Source organism: Candoia aspera, chromosome 8, assembly GCF_035149785.1.
Source record: "Candoia aspera isolate rCanAsp1 chromosome 8, rCanAsp1.hap2, whole genome shotgun sequence".
NCBI classification, from domain to species: domain Eukaryota; kingdom Metazoa; phylum Chordata; class Lepidosauria; order Squamata; family Boidae; genus Candoia; species Candoia aspera.
This window is the reverse complement of record NC_086160.1, coordinates 3,146,339-3,162,612: the sequence shown is the minus strand read 5'-3', so window position 1 is coordinate 3,162,612 and position 16,274 is coordinate 3,146,339. Positions and strand designations below refer to the sequence as shown.

At 40.8% G+C, this 16,274-nt stretch overlaps 1 protein-coding gene across 2 annotated transcripts in view; it reads right to left on the bottom strand.

Moving 5' to 3' along the window:
* CC2D2A (coiled-coil and C2 domain containing 2A) overlaps positions 1-16,274 on the bottom strand; it is a 53,683-nt gene that overhangs the window by 14,291 nt on the left and 23,118 nt on the right. Inside the window, exons 15-23 of one of the 2 annotated variants that reach the window (XM_063309622.1) lie at positions 15,391-15,538; positions 14,184-14,322; positions 12,999-13,202; positions 11,958-12,050; positions 10,538-10,629; positions 7,592-7,762; positions 6,500-6,605; positions 3,345-3,454; positions 2,409-2,505 (exon numbers count right to left, since the gene is read on the bottom strand). In XM_063309622.1, coding sequence (XP_063165692.1) covers positions 2,409-2,505; positions 3,345-3,454; positions 6,500-6,605; positions 7,592-7,762; positions 10,538-10,629; positions 11,958-12,050; positions 12,999-13,202; positions 14,184-14,322; positions 15,391-15,538 — 1,160 coding nt within the window. The remainder of the gene's footprint in view (positions 1-2,408; positions 2,506-3,344; positions 3,455-6,499; positions 6,606-7,591; positions 7,763-10,537; positions 10,630-11,957; positions 12,051-12,998; positions 13,203-14,183; positions 14,323-15,390; positions 15,539-16,274) is intronic. The other variant, XM_063309623.1, reaches the window with a different exon arrangement.

Here is a 16,274-nt window from a genome sequence, read left to right as displayed (position 1 = left end):
ATAAAATAGTTTAATCCAACAATTCGTTGTCAGGAAAAAGGAGATCAGTAAAAGCAATATATCTAATTAGAAGTTTTGTACAATTCTGTCCTAACAGCCAGGAACCACGCTGAGACGAGGAGTAGTTCTCTAGTGTTTATTACTGCTACATAAACAGAATCCTAACAAACTGAAGAAGCATGGGAAAAACCCAGACAAATAAACCCCAAAAGTCAAGGTGGGTCTGTTCTGTGTCTCTTGGAATGGCTGCTCAACTCCTCAGTGCTACGCATGCGTTTTCCCCCCGGGATAGGGGCCCCCTCCTGCTCACCATCAGTGCTCATGACAAATTCTGTAACTTGATAAAAATACTTGTCCACCTGCTGTGTGAGTTAAAAAGAAATAAATGTAAAATCTATCGGTATGACCCTCAAGTTTAGAAATGATTGGGGAGATCAGAGCACATCTTGGGGCACCATGAAAAGGACACCGCATGAGGACATGGGCAGGAGTTTCTACCTCCCTGGATCCACAAGGGCAAACTCTCTGAAAAAGGAGTCCCATGAAATCTTCCTGCCAGCACTGCTGAGGGGAGGGCATCAAAGCAGGCTCTGGAAAAGGCCCATCTAGATTTGCTTAAGGTTAAATTGTTTAGATCCTAAGAAAAAGTCACAAAAATCCTGATCAGCATTTGCAAAAATAACATGTCGAGCTTCCTCATTTCTCCTTCTCACCCCAGATGGTGAATTCTGAATAATTTCTCAACCAACAATTGGGGGGGGGAAATAAGTATTTAATTCCCATTTGTAATTTGGCACAAGATGGTGTTCTGTGCTCAGATGCAATTTTAGACAATTCTCAAAAAATAGGAACACAATGGGTTCACAAGGAAATTTCTCCAGAATATTATTTATTTATTATACCAAGTTATATAGCTGCCCATCTCATAGTTGCAAGTTTGGGTTGCCAAAATTTTTGTTGGGTAGCCAACAAAAAATAAAGGCAACAAATAATAGTAGTGACACCATGATAGCAGAGTGGCAGTCAAGGACTATCAAGTCTAGTCCATGCAAACATAGTAATGTCAACGAAGAACCTCACTGATGGGCTCACCCAACCTCCAGACAACCTGAGCATCATAAAATCTCTGCCATCACTGGAGCGCTCTAATAGAATACCTGAAACACGATTATGGAATATCAGCAGGAATGAAAGGACAGCTTCTCCCCAAAGAACACGCTCACAAGTTAAAATCTTTTCAGATGACAATTTTAGGAGTGCCTCTATCTTCACAGGTTGGGTGAATAAACTTCTTGGCAGGTTTAATGGCCTGACACTTACTATCTGTCCTTTAGCTACAAAGCTAAGTTCATCCTATTTTAATACCCCAGAATCTTAATGCTACAATGGATATTGATGACTTTTTTGCATTTGAGGTTTTCATAGTCTAGTTTTATTCTGTCTTCAACTTATTTGGCAGTGAAAGATTGGATCAATAAATAAGTCATCAGTAGCCACCAATCAAAACAAAAGCTACCTTGTTAGGCTCCTTGCATCTGGGGGCAGTGAGTGAGTATTCTGGGTTTTCTAATACTAACCCCTTGGAACAGGTTAAGCCTTGACATGAGAATAAATCCTGCAGAAATTTGCAGGATTTCTTCAAGGGATGGGGAACAAGCAGTCCAATGGTATCCTTTGAAGATGCTTAAGAAATTCTAGAGGTCAAAAATGTCTTTAGTAAAGACCCAAGGCAGGAAACAAGAGGAAGGGCAGTTATTTTCCTCCAAAGTTTCTCCAAAATGCATCCCTTTAGCTCCTCTATTTATTGCTCTGAGCCCTGTATCTTTTGACAACCAGGGATTGTACACTTAGTGAAGACATCAGGATGACAATCAGTCTTGACTACACGGTAATGCCATAAAGCCAAATCAGAGCAAGGATTCCTGTGTTCACTCATGAAGGCAGTTCCAGTATGTTCCCAATGTTTCCAAAGCTATCAGCACTACAAAGAGTGGAACTCTAAAAGTAGTTATTTTAGTAAAGGCCTTTACTCTTTCCATTCCCATTTCCCACCCAGACCAGTGCTTGACTGCTCAAACTATTGACCTTCAGCATATCCAGACTAATCTGTGCTGGCTGGCCAATTCTGGAGGGAAATCTTCGCTTTTCAGATCTAGATATTTTGTACCTGGGGCTCCATTAGGGGAGTACATATAGCTCCCATGCTCCATGGGATGTACAGCTCTTTTCACCGGGATCTCTCAACATACAGCAGTGTTTCTCAACCTCAGCAACTTCAAGATGCGTGGACTTCAACTCCCATGCTGGCTGGGGAATTCCAGGAGTTGAAGTCCACGCAACTTGAAGTTGCTGAGGTTGAGAAACACTGACATACAGGGTCGAGAGAATTTTTCAGATGATTTGCTCACCTCTAAGACATCATATAGTACTTCGTCAAAGATGTTAATGAAGATGTCATCCTTCACTGACTGCAGACTGGAGGTGCTATAGTCACTGTTAGGAGCTCTATAACGATATTTAAAAGTTGAGTTACAGATCAAAATACAATTTGCAATTCAATAGCATGCCAAAGACTTGTTTCCTCCTTCCTCCTTCTCTATTCTCCAAGACTATCCCAATTTTTATACCTGATTTCATCACAATACACAACTGGTATTTCCCTGTTCCAGTAGAAGGGTCACCAAAGTTCAGAGGTTGACTCCCACCCCAATCAGAACCCAAACGTTTCATTCAGATGCCAACAGAAGCCATCCCATTAAATAAGGGAAAGATGGAAATGCAAAAAGCTGGAGAGACTAAGTGATACACTGATGGAACTAAGATTTGGACCAGGATGAAGCCCAGCAGTGTTTGCAAACTCAGTTCCTTTGCAGTCTTCCACAGAAGTCAAAACTCTCTGGGTATTTTCATTTTCACAAGAATACAAAGCCAGTCTGTTATACTAATGGACACTTACTGGGAATTCATACAAAGCAACTGAGATGTTCACACAAGGTTTTCATTCGTCACATTGTGAGGTAGAGACTCAGATGCTAAATAACAGGAGTAGGTGACCAATGGTCCCTGGGGCCCTCGGCAATGAATCTTTCCAAATTTGGCAACATGGTTTCCACCCTCTTGATCTAGAAAAGAAAACAAGCCTTCTTGCTTAAAGTAACAAAGAGCAATTCAAAATCTCCCTCCCTCAGAAACCTAAAGGAAAAGAAGGAAAAAAAGGAAATCCTCAGGTGTGCCAAATGCAGGATTTGGGCCCAGTCCCTCTGCTTTGTTGTCCCGCCCAATGCAGTTCTTCTTGATCAAAAGAAGAAGAAGGAGAATCCCCATTTGATGGGATTCATTCACACCTAAATGGAAGTTCAAGTTCTTCACTCCAGTTTGGGTTGGGCCCTTCTGCGGTGGTTGTCTGACAAACTGTTCGTTGGAAAGAAACTTCTACAAAAGGCCGAACTGAAACCTACAGTTAAACAGAGCCCAAAGCATTGATATGTTAGATAAGATGCAAAGCTCAGATACGTCAAAAAAGGCAGTTTCGTATAACAGGGTACCTGTTTGGGTTTAAAACTATTCAACTCCAAACACAGTACAGTCCAAGTTAACTGCATGTGTCCACACAGGTTCTCTTAAACTGCATTTTCTAACTGAACTAAAAACTGTAGATATCTCAAGCATCATATAACTGATGCTGTAAATTTACAGCCATAAATGTGGATATTTTCTAGAAATTTTTCCAGGGCCAAAATTTTCCACTTCAGGTAACTTTGGCTGTTTTGAAATAGTATACAGTTGTAATTGAAATTATTCAACCCCCATTGCAAATCAGGTTAATTGTCAAAATATACAGACTTTCAGCTCTTTGCAATGAACAAATCAATCAAAAGCAATTGAAATTGCTCAACACAACGAATGCTTCAAGTGGTGTCCCCAAAGTCAACTGAAAATGCAACTTATCATGCCTTCTCCATTCTCAAGATTATTCAACCCCCTGAATAGAATCTGTCACAACAGCACACATACAGTATGCAAAACAGGTGTTGTCTCAAGCACACCTGATGCAACTAATCAGGGGCTTCATTAGTTGCACCAGGTGGGCTTGAGCAGGAACACATGAAATTCCTGAACTGGCTAGGGGTTTGTTGAGTGTCACGTTTGACTGCATGTTAGAAATACAGTCTGGCTAAGTCAACAGGATGGTCCAAAAAGGTAAGAGAAGAGATCATCGCCCTTTGCAAACAAGGAACAGAATACAAAAAGATAGCAAAGGCACAGCAAATGTTCCTAGAGACACCGTTGGAAGCACAGTTTGCAAGTTCACAGTTGAAGGAACATGGTGACACTACCTGGACGGGGCAGAAAAAGGAAGCTGTCAATAACTGCAACCAGATTCCTGAGAAGGCAGGTGGAGAGAAACCCGTGAGTGACTGCAAAGACCTGCAGCAAGACTTGGTGGCAGCAGGCACTGAGGTTTCAGTGAGCACAGTGAGGCACTCACTAAACACAGAAGGTTCCCATGCCAGGACTCCAAGACGTACACCACTACTGACCCAAAAGCACAAGAAAAGTTGGCTCCAATATGCTCAAAATCATATAAACAAGCCACAGAAGTTTGGGGATTCTGTTCTGTGGAGCGATGAAACAAAACTGGAACTTTTCAGCCCGATGGATCAGCGGTATGTCTGGAGGAAGAAGAATGAAGCATATGCTGAAAAGAACACTCTGCCTACAGTTAAGCATGGTGGTGGCTCGGTGATGCTCTGGGACTGCTTTGCATCCTCTGGCACTGGAAACCTGCAGCGTGTGGATGGCAAGATGGATTCATTAAAGTATCAGGAAATCCTAGAAGAAAACGTCATGCCGTCTGTAAGGAAACTGAAGCTTGGGCTTCACTAGACCTTCCAACAGGACAATGATCCCAAGCATACCTCAAATTCCACTAAGGCTTGGATGCAGAAGAAGTCCTGGAAGATTCTATAGTGGCCATCACAGTCACCTGACTTGAACCCCATAGAAAATCTCTGGTGAGTTTTGAAGAAGGCGGTTGCAGCACGCAAACCCAAGAATATTACTGAACTGGAGGCCATTGCTCATGAGGAGTGGGCTAAGATTCCACAGGATCACTGCCAGAAGCTGGTGTCTGGCTATACATCTCATTTGCAGCAGGTCATAACAGCAAAAGGGTGCTCTACTAAGTACTGAAGATGCTTGCCATGAAGGGGTTGAGTAATTTTGAGACTGGAGAAGGCATGATAAGTTGCATTTTCAGTTGACTTTGGGGACACCACTTGAAGCATTCATTGTGTTGAGCTGTTTCAATTGCTTTTGTTTGATTTGTTCATTGCAAACAGCTGTAAGTCTGTACATTCTGACAATCAACCTGATTTGCAATGGGGGTTGAATAATTCTGATTACAACTGTAATACTTTATTGTTTTATTGCCTATTCAACATTGTTTCTAACACTCTAATAAAATAAAATTTCTCTGAACACCAAAGATTTTAAAAAATTCTTTAAATTTACTATTCAAACTTTGTAAAACAGGCTACATTTCATTTTTCCCCCCACATCAAATAAGGTAGACTTATGTAGGCTATAGATAACAAGATTAATATGCTAACTGGAAGCATGTCCATTTACAATGGGAAATCTTCTGGAAAATGTCCTCGAAAGCTTTCCAATTCAAAATTTTCCAGAAAGACCACATCACAATTTAGAGTTTACAATTTTACCTAAGGATGACAAGCACACAGTCAAAACTGTGTAAGAAAACAACTGAACATTCAGTTCAACCCAGTTCCTCAATGGGTGTCTGTGTACCAAATATAGCAGATGGCAATTAAATGTTTGCTCGTTTTTTGTGGCAGCATTGATCCCACAAAGATTCTGTTATGATTTCATGGCCAGGCAGATGTTAAAACAAATCTAAACCCTCATTATTTTACTGGCGCTTTATCTGAGGCTTTTGTTTTTGTTGTTTTAGCTTTGACAAGTTGTTCTTATATTTGATAGATATAATCATACAAACCTGTCCAGAATCATGTACAAACTTGTACAAAAGACAAAAGATGTGTGTGTGTGATTGTGTGTATGTATACAGAGAGAGACAGAGAGATTGAAATATACAGATATATATATATATATATATATATAGAGAGAGAGAGAGAGAGAGAGAGATAAATATATAAATATACAGATAGTCCTCAACTTATGACTGTTCGTTTAATGATGGTCCAAAGTTATGATGGCCTCAGAATGGGTGCTTTACAGCCTGTAAAGCACTTCTGAGTGTCACAAGACTTCACACCACAACCCTCCCCCCCAGGTCAAATGATGGCGTTTCGGGTACTTGGCAACCGGCTTGCATTTACGACCAGTTGCAGTGTCCTTTGGTCACTGAATGGTGATCCCTATACACAAAAAAGGAGCATGGGATATTTCTATTATTCTAATATCTATCTATCATCTATCCATCCACCCATTGCAGGATCATGGCATTCCAAGGTACCTGGCTAAATGTCCGGTCTACGCTGTGGTTGGGGCTGTGTGGAGTTGTAGAAGCAACGAACATCTCATTGAAAGCCCAAGGTGACTTAGACGGCTGTTGAAGTTTGCTAAAAAAGAAGGTGTAGAAAAATGTCAATGAACATCCAATAGGGTTACAAAAAAATCTATAGTGAAAACAAAAAGATTTTAAGTACAAATTTTGCAAAAGTGATGACATTTGAACAGCAGTAATGCAAATAAATTATTTCCCTTCCCTATTCCTTTTGCTAACTTTTTCAATCTGCACATGCCCCCCACCCCCCCAAATGAACAATCTGGCTCAGCATTAACAGGTGCAGGTTTACTTCCCCCACACAGAGATCTTATTTATACTACTCGTATGCTGCTGAATAGGGACGCGGTGGCGCTGCGGGTTAAACCGCTGAGCTGCCGATCGGAAGGTCGGCGGTTCGAAACCGCGCGGCGGGGTGAGCTCCCGTTGCTCGTCCCAGCTCCTGCTCACCTAGCAGTTCGAAAACATGCAAATGTGAGTAGATCAATAGGTACCGCTTCGGCGGGAAGGTAACGGCGTTCCGAGTCGTCATGCTGGCCACATGACCCGGAAGTGTCCTATGGACAACGCCGGCTCCAAGGCTTAGAAACGGAGATGAGCACCGCCCCCTAGAGTCGGACACGACTGGACTTTACATCAAGGGAAACCTTTACCTTTACCTTTACTATGCTGCTGAATAATATCTGTAACAGCTAAAACATAGTAAATATAAATAAACTAAATAACCAATAAGTAATCAAATTTATCACAGTACAAGGATAATTAAATTATATGCCTGGAGGAATGGAACAAGTGGTTTCCTCCCTGATGCTCTCAATACAGTAGCTTCAACAGGCACAGGTAAGGCTAAGGAAGGTGGCTGCATGACTACGCAACGATAAAGTAGTAATACGTAAACACAAGTGATTTGGGGAAAAAATACATTCTCCAAAGCTGCGCTCCCCAATCACGGCTCAGCCGATATGCAGGGCAGAGCAAAGCCCAACATGATACATTATGCACAGGGGAACATGGTTAAGAGCTCAATTAAAAGCCGCTTACCTCCCGGCACACTTTCTAACAGGAATCTCGTACGCTCTAACAACATTAACCAGGAGGTTGACATCACCATCCGAGAGATTCTGTGCTGTCACTTTTTTCCTCTCCTTTCGCCTTGGTTTTAAGGGTCGCTTTGCCTCGGCCAGTTTAAAAAAGCTGACACCCAAAAAGCTACTGATAAAAAAAGCAGAGTTAAAAGAGCTTTGTAACTATAAAGGTTCTGTCGCTGTCATTTGTCATGCTAACCTTGTATGATGGCTAAGATTTCTAAATGATGATAATTCTACAAAGTACACTGGTTTGGGTATGGATCTCAAGACCAAACATCTACAGAGGAACAGAGATGGGAATGCAGACTGACATACCCTGGGCCAGCAGAACTTAAACAGAAGGCAGAGCAGAACAAGGAGAAAAATCAAGAATGAAACACAGTTCAGTGGATGCATAAAGATTACAAGAACAAAAAAGAAGGCATTCACGCAACAAGCTAGATTGACTGAAAACCTTACAAAAATCTGTTAAGAGTCAAAAAATAATCAAGGTCAAATGTTACATTTCTCAGATTCAACAATTCAACACCGCAGCTGACTTTTCCTCAGCAAGCAAGATCAGGAAGTGTATGTTGCAACTCTAGAATGCCAGATACCAACCGCTTTCCCAGCCTCTTGTAAACTGTACTGGGGCCAACCCTGATGTTGACATTACAGCAAAAGCTAGGAAACCCAGGCATTGCTTGGGGGAGTGGGAAGCTCCTGGATGTGTCCGTTCCTTCCGTTCTGAAACTGCTAGCCCAGGACGCTTGGAATGCTACAAAGCCCAGAAGCCATGAAGTTGTTTGGGTGAACAATGTCCACCATATAAGACAATGTCCACTCCTGTTGCACACACTCAAGGGCTCCTTGTTTGAAGGTGAAAGGGTAGTCAAACGCACAAAGCACTTTTCAGAAGTAGCAGATACTTCCACAGGATTCCATTTTATTTCTACTGATTTAATATACAATTCTTCCACTCTACTCCTCCACCGCTGTCCCCACAGAACCCCAGGCCAGCTCTTTTACTGTTTTCAATCATCCTGCCTCTCTCATCTCTTTCCAGATCTCCTGGAATGGTGGTGAGCAGCAGCAATCCGTGCTCGCAGGCTGCTAGCAGCAGGGGAGGAAGAGCACAGCTTGTCCCGTGACGTGATGCTGCAGCGCTGCTCAACCGGGTTCTCCTACCAGCTCTGCTCCTTGCTACGATTTATGGATGTGGTTCCAACAGCAGTGAGAGCAAAGGCTGAAGGGCAGAAGGAGGCATCAAGTTTGGAACCAGAACACTACGAAGGCCACAGGAATGTTAACAAACTTGGTGGAAACCAGCAAGGTGGGGAGGCAACAGCAGAGAACAGCAATGGACAGGCTCTGTGGGTGAAACTGAGTTGGCCTGGATAAATGTGCGATGTTTAGAAAAAAAATCATTCCTCCTGATGCTTGCATCTTGTATTTGACTTCATAGTAGGAAGAGCTCCAGCCATTCAGATGAGAGGACCGTGCAGAAGAGCAAACACGCTGAAGATCTTAAATATCTGTCCAAGACAGATAAACTATTTCAGGAGTGTGTTATGTATGAAAGAGAGGAGGTAATGGAATCAATATGTTTTGCTAGCATCATGGTTGTAAACAAGCAGATTTGTAATTCTGTTTGTTTGCTTTGGCCCCGTGTGCATAAAGAACTAAAACCTTTCCTCATTGTACATCCAAACATGTGCACTCTTTCATGTGCAAACAACTGATTATTTGCATTACAGTTTCAAATGTACTGATTCTTATCATACAATTCATGGCAAGGACAAACCAAAACCCTCACTGAGGGGGGAACAGAGACATGAAACTGAGTTGCAAATGTCTGGGTGGGAGGAGGAAATATACCGAACTGTCCTACGTGCATCAAAGGTCCCACTGTATTTAGTGGAGTTCACTCTCAGGTAAGTATGGACTGAAATACCTGGTTAGATAGAAAAGGGAGAAGGAATAAAAAGCAGGAATTGGAACTGAAGCGGGGAACAAAACAAGGCTTTTCAGGGAATGAAACGTGCCGGCACAGATTCTAACTAAAGCTCCTGTCAGCCCTACAAGGTAGATCAGACTAAGAAACCAAGGCAACAATCAGATAACCAGGCCCTGAGCCCGTTCCAAAAAAGCTTACTTGGGGAAACGTCTCAGAAAGGCCCCTCCCTGTTCACACAAAGATGAAGGAAGGAAGGGGAGGAGGACATTTAGATTTGCAAGGTTCTGTTACTATAGCTTTACAATAAAAGTAGTCCTGCCCTCCGTGGCATTGGGTTCTTAGCCTGGTCTACCTTGCAGGGCTGACAGTGAAGAAGGGTACATCTCAAGAATGAGAGCTCCCTGTTTGGATACGTGTCTGGTATTCCACTGAGTTTCCAGTTCTGCCCTTGGTGCTGCTAGCTGCCCACCTTCCTTCAGGTCCTGGCCTAGCCCTTCTCCCTGCTTCCAGAGATAGCCAAGCTCGTGGGTTCTGCATATGACATCATGCACGCCCTCGTGCCATTTGCAGAATAATGTCATGGTAGCTGCTTTCAGATGCCCGTGTCCAGTATAACTGTGGAAATACACTGCTCCTGCACAATCTATTTTTACTTTGCATTGTCATCACCAACCTGCAATTATCTCATTTTCAGAAAACATAATTGAAGATGCTAGCCAAAGATAGATTAAGTGGGATTCCACTGAAAGTTGTTGAGAGAAGATCAAGGCTAGTTTAGTTTCAAAACCTAGAGACAAGTTTGCATAGGACGCAACACTTTAAACCAACTGAAGCAAGGTTTTCAGGGCTTCGACTGCACTTTGGAAAAAATGCAAATTAGAACTCTTGCAAATAAGAGGAAAACATGGTGGACCTCAAGCACATTATTACAACTTTGAGCTAGCCTTATATTCTCTTCCTTACCCAATCGTAGGGATTTCATCTTCACTGACCAGGTCAGAAAGAACGAAATGGTGCTTTGCAATCAGGAATCGGTTAACTACTGACTCTCTAACCTGAAAAAAAAATTACCCAGAATCTGAATTGGAAATTACTCAGTTGCTGTGCTGGTAAAAAATGCAGCTGCTCCTTTTCTTAAAGACCCATTTCTGGGCAGGGAGGATGTTGGCTATGCTCCCTTAGTCAATTATTTCTCAACCTCTGGTTTCAAGGAAAACAGATGGTTTTTCGAACAGCCATACTGTTTAATAAACTCTCTCTTTGGACTTACCTTTTATTTTCATCTCTTCTTAGGTATCAGAAACCTGCCAAGTTTTACCTACGCTAAAGAGTGATTTGAAATACCCAGTCTCAGGAGGCTGTTTTTTAAACCCAGGATTTACAATGCAACATAACATCCTTTTAAAAAGACAGAATAGAAGATAACATACAAAATAACTGAAAAAAACAGCACAAGAATCCAGAAAGACCATAATATCTAAGAGAGCCCATCATGGGGAATGTTATTAACCTGAATGGAATGTTTTCCTGTTTGGGTTAACAGGAAAAGGTCTACAGGATGAAAAAAATCAGTCAATCCTACCGCATTCTTTCATTTTGGATTGCAATTTCTAATTCCTCCTTAAAAACAGAGAATTATCATAAGCAGGTAAGACTTGGGTAGGATGAAGTAAAGGCAACAGAAAAGGACAGGTTAAGCCTGCCTGCCTGCCTATCTATCTATTAAATTTTGTTACTGGCCATCTCCCCCAAAAGAGGGACAATTTACTTTTTAGACTGACCAGCTTGTACTCAGCCAACCCACTCCATATGATACTGAAATTGGAAATGAACATCTGGCCAGTGGTGTTTAAGGACAAAACCTCACAAGATGGTCAATAGGTCTTTGCAACTTCTAAAGAGGCAAATTATACTAGTTTGCATGTTTAGAAGCTGCAAAGACCTACTGGCAGCTTGCAAGATTTTGTCCTTACTTAATGGACTCACTTATTTTGCCCCACTGAGGGAAAATCCACACGGCTGATCTTAGCCCATGTAGTACTCATTAAAACAAAGCAAAACACACTTGAGATGCAAGTGTTTTTATAATTTGGCCTTTAATTTCCCTGGTTTACTAAGAAATTAGAATACTGGTGACATAAGCTTTGAGATGGCAGAGATAAATTATTGGAAGTATTTTTATTATTTGTTATTAAAATTTTATTATTAACAAATTAAATAGAATTTTAATTATTTAAATTTAGTTCAAAACACATCCCGATGCCTTACAGTTATGCCCGTAAAGATAGATCTTTACACATCTTTTGCAGAGATATTTGCAGAGTATTTCCAAGTATATTTTGCATATGCATTTATTAAGTACATTTTTAAAAAAAAATCTTACCTTTTCGAGGTACTTTGCAACAATTGCTCTGTGCGCATCCGAATGGTCCTTGGTATCAATTACATCCCTCTCCTGCAATCTTTTCTCGTAATCCTGAAATAAAAAGAGTCACCACCATGAGGCCATTCCATGATTTATATCATTGAAAGCCGCTTTAGATCTCTGTCTTTCAAAAAGATGTATTGTGTTCTCTTTTCTCCTCTTTCATCTTTCTCCTCTTTCAGCAGGAACCAAAAAGCCATTCGAGAAAGGAAGGTTGGAAGAATGACAAAAAAACAACATAGCTCATCACTATGCACCCACCAAGTAAAATGAAGTTTTAATACATACTGGACATTCTGAAGTACCTTAAAAGGAGGAGAAATAGACCAGGCTCCAGAATTTTTTTGAGCTCTGGGTAAAGATGGTTGAAAATGGGAATTAAGGGCATGCTTCCAATACTGGAGATAATGCCTGAATTGATATCTCAGGTTCAATCATAATCATTATTAGCTGGAACCACACAACATGTTAAATCATAAACCATGGTTTATGAACCATAATGGCAGGATTTGAACAGTTTGGTAAGTTAAACATCCTGTCTATATCCTAATTGTCTCACCCTTCCCTTTTTTAGAAGTATGCATGAAGTATCCAAGTATCTATTCAGTAAAATGCAATGCTATTCAGAACACTCCACCAGAGGGCCCCGTTTTTGTCCCAACCTGGAAGATACGAGGTTGTTTTCCAAACTTAGCTCATTCCGAGCTTGCAAGGTTTGTGATCAAAATATGTTGCATACATCAGCTTTGCTTCAATTAGTATTTCAGAATTATAACATGGAGATTTTTTTTTTCCAACTACATCCACACATGAATTACCTTTTCATAAACCAAAATGTTCCAAATATCAAAAGTTTTCTTCACAGAAGATTCTCTGAAATTGCTAAAGGAATTGTAAACTAAAGCTGCAGTGAAGTTACCTTCAAGGAAGATTCTGAAACTAAGACAGGAAATTTCATTGTCAATAACTGTAATTACAATCTTTAGAATGATTTCTTACCTGCAAAACTTTTTCACTGATCTCTCTTTCCAGTAAAGGAACAAATTTATAATTTCGAAATTCAGCCACTTCATTCTTTCTGAGCTCAAGAAGCTGAAATCTTTTGGACCTGTTAAATTCCTCATCAGAAACAAAATTAAATTCTTGCTGCAATTGCTCCAGTCTAAAGAAATCTGGAATGGAAGCATCACCACATGTAGTAATCTAAAAAAAAAAAAGTTTATATAGTTAAAGAAAACCATAACGAAGTGTTTTGGGGGGGTGTATGTACAGTATATATCAATGGAAATCCCCAGTTGCTGTCGTAACCCGAGGTCTACCTGTAATTGTATTTTTCTTGTTTCAGTTGTTGTGAGCTGCCCAAGTCATCAGGAGTCAGGAGACACACAGTATACAAACTTGATAGGTGACAGATGATAAACAGACAGAGAGATAATTAATTGTACACTTCCAAGCTCCATTCTTCCTCCAGAGCTTCTCGGTACTGCTGGGAGAAACCACCACTGGGAGATTTACAGCTAGTTGCTCTCATTACACTGATGAGACCCACGTCTATTTCTCTGTGAAATCTTCAGGTAAGGCACAAGCATTACGCCAACAGGAATGGATGAAGGGTGATCAGTTGCACTGAATCTAGACAGGATGGAGGTACTTATAATGAGGGGTCCTCATTCCAAAGACATGGTAGATCTCCATGCTTGGAACAGGATTATGGACTACCAGAAGAAGCAAGGATGCAGTTTGGAGCAGATTCTTAACCTGCATCTTTCTCTGGTTTTCCATATTGAGGAAGGAGCCTTTTATCAGATGCAACCTTTCAGGGAAGAAAATGATGGCAAATCTATGTTGTGGATACCAGTAACTTCCAGGGCTGGCGACAGTAACCTGGTCTATCTGGGCCCGCCTTTGTGTTCCAGCTCTAGAATTTGCATTTGGGTCACAGAATAAAGAACTAGGGCCAAAGCCCAGATGATTTTTCTAATAAAAAATTCAGTGTATCCAAGAATTATTTGGATGACTGCCATCTGTGCACACAAGGAAGAAATACTGTATGCCAAAAGGAATAGCCACCTGCCTATTGATTACACGTGATAGCGCATCACTAACTATTCAGGCAAGCCTTTGGGAAAATGAAGGGTAAAAAAATATCTGGAAATTCAGTGTCGTGTGAGAGAGAGTTCTTACCTTTAAAAACTGCATCAGGGCTGCATTGCTTGGATCGTTAGGATCAAGTTTCGTTTCATTCACCCACTTGGCTAATTTTTTCATGTCAGTTAATCCGGATGCGCCAATCGATGCAATGGCATCCACATTTTTTAAGGCACTGAAATTGTGACAGATGGTAAGAGTGAAAACAGCTGGTTCAAAGAAGTTCTACAGTTGTTTTGGAAGAAAGAAAAATTGAAGCAATCTTTATGCAATGCATGGTGTTCCTAGCTATGGATTGTTAATGGTACACAATCTCATTCATTTGCCTTTTCAAACAAAATTATTTCATGTATCTTCCCAGGAGCTAAATACATACTATCTGAAATTTACTTTTCCAATGTGCCTCTTCTTCAAAAGTATCACTTCTTATCCTACAAGTACACCTTCTATATTCATCTTTATCCTCTGGAGTCTTTAGGAACATGAGTGAATTTCCCTGCATGAATAGAGCAGGAGCTTTACAATCACATCCCATCATTTCACAAGACCTACCGTTTTGGAAGATGTGTACTGTTTACGGAAAGCAAAGAAAGAGAAAATAGATCTCCTGCAATATATTTATTCAATGAAATATCATTGTGCTTGAAATAATACACAATGCCAACTAGTGCAGGGTAGTATGAACAAGAGACAATAATGCTCAACTAACACATGCAGGCAAAAGAAGTTAAAATGTAATTCAACCTCTGACTAAAACAATTACCTCTAAGCATTACTCCAAAAATTATCCAATCTGAAAGAACATTTTTTTCTCTGTCTAGGAAAGAAAGGGTTTATGGAACTTCCCAAGCATATGGTCCCTCCTTGAGGGAATGGGTGTGTTCTAACGCAGACACTGTCTAGCGTTCAGACTGGCAGGGAGGATGCACTACTGTAAAGGCGGTCTGGCCGCTCACAATAGCTTCAAGCTGGGGTTTGTTTCTAAAATTAAAGAATGCATTACTTGGTGTGGGCTCCGACATTCACACAAAACACAGTGAGGCAAAACAAACTCATTAAGAGGAACCAGGTTGGAAAAAAGACTGAAGAATAAAAATACAAAAAAAAAATGTTTTAAAACCGAGTAATGTGTTTTACTGGCAGCGGCAGCAGACGCACCAACCAAATGGATAATAATTTTAAAGCTCTCCTCAGCATTTCAAGGTACTAAAAGATGAGTCAAATATCTGCTAAAGGTCATTACCTTGAAAGAGCAACATTCTTCTGCGATACTGGAGGAACCAGCGGTATCCCACTTGCTCCAACTGCCCACGAGACGCTGCACGACACTTTGCCAGAAGTCATTAAAATCATTTTATTACTACCATCCGCTTCAAATGAAAATGGAACGCCTGCAAGAAGAGATCAAACAGACGGGCCCTGCTCAGATCTGACAAATCAATCATGGCTTGTGTTCTTTTGAATCAGTCAAAAAAATTGTTTGTATGGCCCAACTCCTTTTGGCTTAAAAGGAAAAAAAAATTAAGCTTTGGTTCAGGGTTTAGCAGCAAATAACAAACCAGGTTCATATGTCACAGTAAACCATGGTCCACTAACCATCATTTATTGCATAAGCCACAGTGGTTGAATTCACAAAACAAGCTGGGTTAAACAACTCCTGTGCAAGTTGAATATGATCAAGTAGCTATTTGTTTAAACCACAGTTAACAATGCAAGATGTTAAACTAGGATCCTGATGGTCTATGGTTAAAACAAAAAGGCCTTATCTGTTGCTACTCTTCCCTTATATAAGAATCCGTACACTACAGCAGCATTTCTCAACCTGATCAACTTGGAAGATGTGTGAACTTCAAGTCCACATTATCTTCAAGTTGATGAGGTTAAGAAACACTGGACTAGAATAACCACTTTTGGAGTGGCCAAGACCCACCCTGGTTAAGAACTCGATGTAAAGGGCCTGGTTTAGGGGAGAGGGGTGTCTTGAGCTTTGAACAGTTTCTCTGCTTTTGTATAACTACATTAAGCCTATTTTAGAGCTCATGCTTTGGCTTTATCCCCAGTATTTGGATATCAAAAATTACACCACCCTGGAAAGATAAATCTATGCATTATCCGCAGCACTAGGTT